The sequence below is a fragment of the Paroedura picta genome, chromosome 10 (assembly GCF_049243985.1).
Source record: "Paroedura picta isolate Pp20150507F chromosome 10, Ppicta_v3.0, whole genome shotgun sequence".
Taxonomy (NCBI): domain Eukaryota; kingdom Metazoa; phylum Chordata; class Lepidosauria; order Squamata; family Gekkonidae; genus Paroedura; species Paroedura picta.
In genome coordinates this window covers 57686957-57695763 of record NC_135378.1, presented here as the reverse complement: position 1 = coordinate 57695763, position 8807 = coordinate 57686957, and the positions used below count along the sequence as shown (strand labels likewise).

At 48.9% G+C, this 8807-nt stretch overlaps 1 protein-coding gene across 4 annotated transcripts; it reads right to left on the bottom strand.

Annotated features, from left to right (window-relative positions):
- Positions 1 to 822: 822 nt before the first annotated feature.
- LOC143819120 (uncharacterized) lies at positions 823 to 7055 on the bottom strand. 4 transcript variants are annotated; one of them, XM_077300285.1, is made up of 2 exons: positions 5897 to 7055; positions 823 to 2517 (listed from the first exon to the last, which is right to left on the bottom strand). In XM_077300285.1, exons 1-2 carry the CDS (start codon positions 6807 to 6809, stop codon positions 1775 to 1777), a joined length of 1656 nt encoding a protein of 551 aa, XP_077156400.1. In that variant the 5' UTR covers positions 6810 to 7055; the 3' UTR covers positions 823 to 1774. The 4 variants fall into 4 exon arrangements, with proteins under 4 accessions (XP_077156400.1, XP_077156398.1, XP_077156397.1 ...); XM_077300283.1 differs by having other exon boundaries at positions 2377 to 2517; positions 5006 to 7055; XM_077300282.1 differs by having other exon boundaries at positions 2384 to 3517.
- Between the last annotated feature and the right edge of the window lie 1752 nt (positions 7056 to 8807).

Here is an 8807-nt window from a genome sequence, read left to right as displayed (position 1 = left end):
AAACTGTAGCAGTAGCAACATGAAAACCCAGCTAAGGGAGATAGAGGATTAATGCATGTCTGCTAAAATATTTTATCTCTGCTGCATCCATACATTTACTGCTTTAGCTGTGATGCAAGAAGACTGTCACTATATTTAATTGCTTTTCTTCTCCCTACTCCTTTGATCCCAGGCTGCTGGATTTTTTCCATATCAAACCCTGCCCCCCCCCCACACACACACACATATCGTCTCATGTCTCTTGCTACAATTGTTAGATATATTGGTACCAACAAGAAAAAACCTCCTTTATGCACATACACATCCTATTGATGCAGGGAGAAATAGCAGTCTGTGGTCGCAAACCTCTAAATCGAGATTGTGCTAAGGAAGCTCTTGCGAATCTCACTTTAGAATATCTTGTTGTGCGTATCAGTCTTTTGTTTCTGTCTTCTCCTTCCACTAGAATGTATGGCCAAAGGAAATCAATGTGTCACCCATTATTAGGGCTTTAAAACTGTAGTTACTCAGTAACTTAAAATTGTACTGTGCTTGTAGTTTTATTGGTTTTATGCCATCTCAGAAAATTGTCTCTCCCTTTGATATTTTACAATATTATTACCTAAGTACCTGCTTGCCTAACTAAATGCTTCATTCTCCCACCAAGGCAAACTTTAACAAAACAAAAACAAAGCCATGATAATTTCTATAACCAGAGAGCTTAGTTGAAGGTTAGGGCATTATTCTTAACACCCTTCTCCAAACAGACTTTGGCTCAAGCAAAACAACTGTATTTGGCTGGTAGGTGGCTAGTTTGGAGAAGAATGACGCGACACACTGAATTGGCAAAAAATGGCCACAGCTTTATTAACATTCAACCACAACACATAGGGTTGGGGCAACAAGGGTATGAGTCTAGACTAGCAGTCCGCTGACTGCAAACATGCTTTACCCCAAAAGGAGCCCATCAAAACCCCGCTGGGTTACGGTTCTCCTCTTCGGGTAATCCTGCAAACCAGGGAGACAGCCCATGTAGAGGACCAAAGGGCGCAAACCTCCTTGGTTACCTCCAAGGCCATCTGGTCATGAACGAGCGCACAAGCCTACCCCACCGGGTCTGCATGTGGCTCGTTACCACCACCCCCTTTAGGGGGCCCCATTCCCCGCAGGGATGCCGATCGCCCACCGGCTCTAATGCAACTAGACTCATACTCTTGTGCAAATACTGCTGTGACAAGTAAAACCATACAACAATAACCCAATAATAAAGGGAGGGTGGGTGGGTAGCTTGCCTGTGCTCCGGCGAAAGAGGCGGGGAGGGAACAGGCAACCGTCCCAAACGGACGCTAAGCCCCGCCTCTCCTTTTTCGCGCCGCGCGAGCCGCGGCGCTGCCTGGGAGCCCACAGCTGCAGCCGGCTACTGCCGCTCTCTTCTCCCCACCCCCCACGCCGCCAAAAAGCGGCACGGGTAAGTCCGTGGCGCTCATTGGCTGGTAGGTGGCTAGTTTGGAGAAGAATGACGCGACACACTGAATTGGCAAAAAATGGCCACAGCTTTATTAACATTCAACCACAACACATAGGGTTGGGGCAACAAGGGTATGAGTCTAGACTAGCAGTCCGCTGACTGCAAACATGCTTTACCCCAAAAGGAGCCCATCAAAACCCCGCTGGGTTACGGTTCTCCTCTTCGGGTAATCCTGCAAACCAGGGAGACAGCCCATGTAGAGGACCAAAGGGCGCAAACCTCCTTGGTTACCTCCAAGGCCATCTGGTCATGAACGAGCGCACAAGCCTACCCCACCGGGTCTGCATGTGGCTCGTTACCACCACCCCCTTTAGGGGGCCCCATTCCCCGCAGGGATGCCGATCGCCCACCGGCTCTAATGCAACTAGACTCATACTCTTGTGCAAATACTGCCACAGAACGAGATAAACAACTCGTTCCCGCCAACCCTAATACATATAACCAGTCAGATAAAGCCCCCCTTATACTGTGGAGCCATAAATCCATCCCCCAATGAGAGAGATGAACTCCGTCGGGGCGATACAAGGCATCAATCTGGCTGTCAATGTCTGGATGCCATATAACCTGACCCCCCAAATTAACAATAACTCGCGAAACAGAACGATTAATTTTTGTTTTTGCACGGTTGATGATCGCTGGACTTTTTTCACTTCTCCATGTCCGTCGGCTCAGTAGCTCAGACCAAAACACGGCCGTGTTTGGCAAACGATGGCGCAATACAAGCAAGTCCTCGGACATTGCGTTGATTAACTGCCGACCCTTGATGCTTGGAATGTCGTTTTCGCCGAGCTGGATGACCACTGCCGCTGGAAATCCCCAACGATGCACTGCTTGTGCCACAAACGTCAACATGGATGTCCACCGCATTCCCCGATGACCATCCCAAATAAGACGCACGTGATCATCAAGGCCGAGATCTTGGCTCCAGCCGGAAAAACTTGCATATTGTCCAGCCCAGTACACGATACTGTGGCCTATCATCAAAACCGTCCTCACTGTGGGGCGTAGTCCTAGAACAAGGCATAGATTAATAAACAGCATCTGGACGCACATAAGATTTGTAAGCCGCTGACCGCCACCTCCCCAATGACATAATCTGCGTGGCGGAAGCCCCGTCCTGAAAGGCTTGTGTCGCAGCTCCTATTCTAAACGAATGTGTGCCATACTTGCCTGCATCTAAGCCCATTTTACGTAAACAAGCTCGTAAAATGGCTAAAAATTGAAATCTGGAAAAATATGTCCCGTCCTTGTGTATGAACAAAGGACCCTTGCCCTGTGGACGTACGCGTAAATACTCAGTCAACCAGTGTACTGGACAGACCCTGTGATTGGTTAAGCTCGGGATAAAAACTGAAATGCCTTTTCCCAACTGGTCCGTCTTTGATTTTTTCAGCCACACCACAATATTATTTTGCTGAATGACCACATCATCTCGGGTCAAAATTCCCGAAGTAGGAGATGAACGTGATGGAGAGATTATTTCCCCACAACGAAAGGCTCCGAAAAAGGCTAACGTAAATGCAGCTCCCGCCAGTGACACCTCATACTGGTCAAAACAAACCCCTTTTAAGTTAAGCAAAAGGTTGCCTAACAACAATTTGTTAATCGGACGCCTCAAATCTTTGCCCACAGGATGAACTCTTCTCCATCCTTTTATCGCCTTCTTAGCTAAAAATGATGAACCAGGGTCCCAACTACCCCATATTTTACTAAAAAATGATAATCCTGCCATATGAACCCTGATTGTGCGTGGGGAGGTCCCTTTTTCCCAAAGGAAAACCAAGTAACACAGTAACAGGCGTTCAGACATAGGCCACTTCCCTCTGCAACCTAAAGTTGCCGCATAAGACGTGAAGTTCCTCGCCGCTCCTTCGTACGCACGACGCGTCGAAGGTGCCAAGGACCCTAACACGCCCCTCAAGATCACTCGTCGCCAAGTGACCAAAGTTCTTCTGGGAAGATGTCCGGATTTGCGTTTGCTCCCGGGGCCAACCGACGAAATCTCTCGTCCTGAAAACGAGAGAGAGCGTCGGCTATCTCGTTGTGAACTCCCGCAACATGAGAAGCCACAAATGTGATGTTAAGCTCCATACAAACGAGCACAAACCTGCGAATTAGCCGCATGACCCTCCCTGATTTTGAAGATTGTTTATTAATAACCTGAACCACTGCCTGGTTGTCACACCAAAAAGTGATTCGCTTGTTACGAAACAAATGACCCCAGATGATCACAGACACTAAAATTGGAAACGTTTCCAAAAAAGTAAGGTCCCGCCGTACTGCTACAGACCATGAAGCAGGCCACCGCTCGGCGCACCAATTAGTGTCATAAAAAACACCAAAACCTAAACTCCCTGAAGAATCAGAATGAACCTGTAGGCAATCCTTCAAGGTCAAAGGCGTTTGCCAAATGGCAACCCCGTTGAAAGAATCCAGAAATCGTTGCCAGACTGCCATGTCCTCTTTTATCTGGCGCGTTATGCGTATGTGATGGTGTTGCTTACGCACCCCTGCCGTGGAATGCGCCATACGTGCGCAAAAGGCCCTGCCAGGAGTGACGACCTTACAAGCAAAATTGAGATGCCCCACTAAGCTTTGCATTTCTTTTAACGTGCACTTGGCTCTTTTGGATAAGTCAGCTAGCAACCTTCTTAGTTTCTGTAACTTCTCAGAAGGTAGCCTGGATGTGCCCACTTCAGAATCCAGCTCGATGCCCAGGTATGATAACCTAGCCACCGGACCTTCTGTTTTTTCCACGGCCAGTGGCACCCCTAGCTCTGAGGCTAATTCCTGAAATGCGGATAAACGTTGTGCACATGCTGGCGAATTCTTTGGTCCCGCAAAAAGAAAGTCATCCAGGTAATGAGTGACTTCCCGAAATCCCCCCTTTGCTTTTACCGCCCATTCCATGAATGTGCTAAATGCCTCAAAGGCTGCGCAAGCTACTGCACAACCCATCGGCATTGCTTTATCCACGTACCAGGCCCCCTTGAAACATAAACCCAGCAGTTCAAAATCTGCAGGATGTACTGGAAGCAGCCGAAATGCTGACTTGATGTCACATTTTGCCATGAGGGCCCCATGGCCACAGGCACGCACCATACTGACTGCGTGGTCAAAAGGAGCATAGCGGACTGTGCATAACTCGTGAGATATCCCATCGTTTATGGATGATCCCTTGGGATAAGATAGGTGATGAATCATTCTAAATTCACCAGGAACTTTTTTAGGAACGATCCCTAAGGGTGACACTCTTAAATTGGGAAGTGGCGGAACAAAAAAGGGGCCTGCCATCCGCCCTTCATTACATTCCTTCTCAATTTTTTGTGCTACCAAATCAGGCATGACTCTGGCCGACTTTAAATTCTCACAAGTGGTAGCTACCCGCGGCCCAGTGTAAGGAATCCTAAAACCTGCCAAAAACCCTTGCTTAATGTAATCAGCCGCATCCCTTTTGGGATAACGCTGCAGCCACTTCAAAAGATTAGGCAGACTTACCGGAGTATTAGCCTTGCAGAGTAGTGATGATGGAATGCCACTAGGTGGTTTTAGCTGAGCTTGAAGGTCCTGCCGTTCCCGACCCACCGTCCTTTTTTCCGGAAGGTCGGGCGGTCCGAAAGGGCATCTGCATACCCCCCTTCGGGCAGGATGGAAGTGGGTGGCCACCCCCACACACCTCACACCTATGCTCGAAGCGGCAGCGCCTACGCCTGCAGCCTTTATTATTGAAATCCCAGCAGGGTAGCCCAGAAGGACGCCTTCCTGAGCCCCCCGCTTGACCTCTATCTCTAGGGCGTTTTGCGCTGGAACCCACTTGCACAAACCAAGTGTCCGGATGTTTTAGGTCCCAGCGCGCATCCGGATTTTGCGATGCCAACTCACGAAAAAGGCGGTCATATTCCATCGCAGCTTCATCTCCTGCGATGTCACGAGCCTCTAGAATGTGAGAGAGGTACCTCCCCAAATGCCATCCTCTCTCAGGGTAAGATCCCGCCACTATAGTCAGATAAACGGCGTACCCCTTTAACCAATTGTCAAATGTTCTCTCACATGCCGTGAAAGTTTTATGTTTTTTCTTGTCCCTCCGGCTGCCAGTATCCCCACCTGAATCTTGGCCAGGGATCAGTGCAAAGAAATCAACAAAATAGCCCTCCAGGGCTCTCTCCCGAAGCTTAGGCTTCAAGTGGGCCCCAGGGGGCGCGTCCGACACCTTGCATTTTACCGGGGGAGCCCTCTCGTTCTCTGGTACTCCAGCCTCATCTAACAGGGTTGTGGTGTTCGACCTGCGTAGGTCCATCCATTTCGGAATCCCCGGAATGAAAGAACTCTGTATCCAGAACCAACCCTCCCGCCGTACATCTGTCCCCTCATCCCAAGGGGTGGACTCACCCGACGAAGGACTGCTGCATATAGAACGCCTTCGTTTATGTCCCTTGGAATTTGAGTGTCTCTTATGCCGAGTACCAGATGTTCTGTCCACTCGAGCTGACTCTTCAGAAGTACCACTTGTACCCTCACTGGATTCCCCAGAAAAACTGAGCCTTCCAGAGGAACCACTTGCTCGATGCGCCATTGAAATGTTTTCAAAAGCACGAGCGTAACCGCGCCAATAATTATTGTAAGGTTTTTTGTTCTTCCTCTTGCCTTTTGAAACTACCTGTCTACTTGTGCCAGATGCCTGACTAATAAAACTTGAAGACTCTGAGTCAACAGAATCTGCGTCCACAGATTCATTAGAAGCAGGTGAATCTGCAATTACCCGGGCCCTTGGACGAATTGGTGCCCTGCTCCTATGCTTCCTTTTAGCTGCAGCAGATTTTTCTCTGCTAGTTGATTTTTTCCTGCTGTCAGTGACAGGGGAGCCATCCTGAGAAGAAGACTGCCCAGATAAACCTCCAGAGGGCGCCATACCCCTAGCCTGCTGCCTAGTTTGCCTGGCAACAGACCTCCCTCGCCGTTGATTCACTGGCTTAGCAGCAGGTTTTTCCCTAGGCCTGCCAGCCCCAGATCCCCTTGAAGGGCTAATAGAGAGAGGCTCAGGACTGCCTCTCGCTTCTCGAGTAGCTGCTGGCCTGCTCTTGGAGGTGCTAACGTTCCGGCCCCTTTGAAGGGCCCCACCCCCTTTTGGCCGTACAGCCGGCAGAGCAGAAGCCCAGGCTTCCCGTGCCTTAGCTGCGCTGTCCCGCCGACTGGACTGCCTCTGAGAAGAAGCAGCCCTCCCCCCTCCTGCTGCTTTTGAAGCAGTCATCGGGCTCTTCTTCTGCCCCTTGCCCTGTTTTCTGGAACGCTGCTTCGACGCCATGCGTTCCTCTAACAAGCCTCTTTCCTCTTATTCTACAAAGATCTCCCCTTAACCGCCCCTTTTACGTTTTTTTTTTTTTTTTAAAAAGGGGGGGGGGTTGAGGAAAAAACCTTCCCAAGCTGAAGCTTGCCCAAGCAGGAAGCCGGATTTGCTGCGCCGCTAGCCGCCCTCCTGCCAGTCAAGCCTCTTCGCCTGGACCCGATTTCCCTCACAGAGCACAGAAGGCAAACCGCTAGCTTGCCTGTGCTCCGGCGAAAGAGGCGGGGAGGGAACAGGCAACCGTCCCAAACGGACGCTAAGCCCCGCCTCTCCTTTTTCGCGCCGCGCGAGCCGCGGCGCTGCCTGGGAGCCCACAGCTGCAGCCGGCTACTGCCGCTCTCTTCTCCCCACCCCCCACGCCGCCAAAAAGCGGCACGGGTAAGTCCGTGGCGCTCATTGTTACAACAGGGGGAAATACAACTTGCATCATTTGGGTAGGGTACACCCCAGGCCAAAATGCTTTTTCTTTCCCAAACCAAACATTCAGCGTCTGAAAGATTAATAATGGCCTATCATGTCAAGGCCTGACTTGCTGTCCATTAAGAGTGAAGCTATGTAATATTGTTCTGTTTTTTTAAAAGTACTTTCCCTTACCAGAATCTTATTTTGAAAAAGGTAGCTCCCATGGACTCATTGCCCGTGCCCCAGAAGTTCTGTCTTCTTGCAGAATTTGGCTCAGGTGCAGTTCCTCAGAAGCAGGCCTCCAAAGTGAAGTCAAGCAGGGATTTCAGCCATGAGGCTGTTTGAATTTAAAGTGATGGTCTGCAGGCTAACCCAAGAAGTTATTTCAGTAAAGAGAGGCTAGGAGGGAGGGCCCATGGCAGACAAAAATCAAGTCAGCAGTCAACAGAAACAGTTCAACAAAATCTTGAATCAGAGTTCAATGGTACTTGCTTTCTTTGTAGATGCTGCCCATTGCTTCTTCAGCTGAGGCCTTTCAGTAATAAAGCAGTCACTTTCAGCTTCTGAAAAGCTTCTCCTTTTCTGTCTCGTCTCCCAGTTAAAAAATGGCCAGTCCTCAAACTCACAGTCTACCAAATTTTCAATAAGCAAACTAGCAACATACACTCCTCCCAATATGCAAATTAAGTAGTTTAATTACTCTATCCAACAGCCTGTATTCTCAAAGTTCTACATTTCTCCACCGAGCCAAAATTTCACTGTCACTGTAAAGTATATTATATAGAGACTGTACTGCATGTCTGAACAAAGCTCCCAAAAAAGGTAAGGGATCAAAAAAGAAGTAGAGAGAAGTGCTCGGGCACTGAAAATTGGCTAGTAAGGGATCCAGAAATCAGGGTTGCCTCCACCTCAAAGGCAGGAAGACCTGAATCATTGTCTCAGTCCTATCAATGTCAGAATCTTCAGCAGGCTTAGAGGAGCCTTTTATGTCAAACATTACCTAACAGGAATCAGAAACTTCTGGGTCTACATGAGATAATCTCAGGACACCATGCCATTTTGCAACACAGAACAGGCAGCTAATGCAGTGGTCAGAGGAAATTTGTGGCTAAATCATTGGGAGGTGGACCCTCTGTCAAAATCCAGTTTTTCTGCAAGAAAGTTTTCAGGAAGACTATTTTTTGGAGATAGAGTACTGGAACTAGAGAGAACATAGAGTTGAAACTAAAGAGAAGGGGGGGGGGGAAGCAAGGCCTTCTACTTCTAAGAAAAAAAAAGAATGCTAGGAGGAAAACTTTTATTCCTTTTGTAACTGCAAGAGGCCAAGAAACCAAGGATTTTGGGGGGCCCTGTTCATTCAGCTATTGTCCAAGTATTCAACACAGACATTTTAAAATTGATCAGTAAAATTCTGTTGAAGCAGCACTTACACACTGGAGATTTCAGGCCACACTGCAGGCTAGAGTTTTAGACGTGGCAGGTTGCCCCACCTGCACCCACATGTGGAAGCATTTGGCCCAGTGCACCTCATCTGCCCCCGATTTATGCTCTGGCATG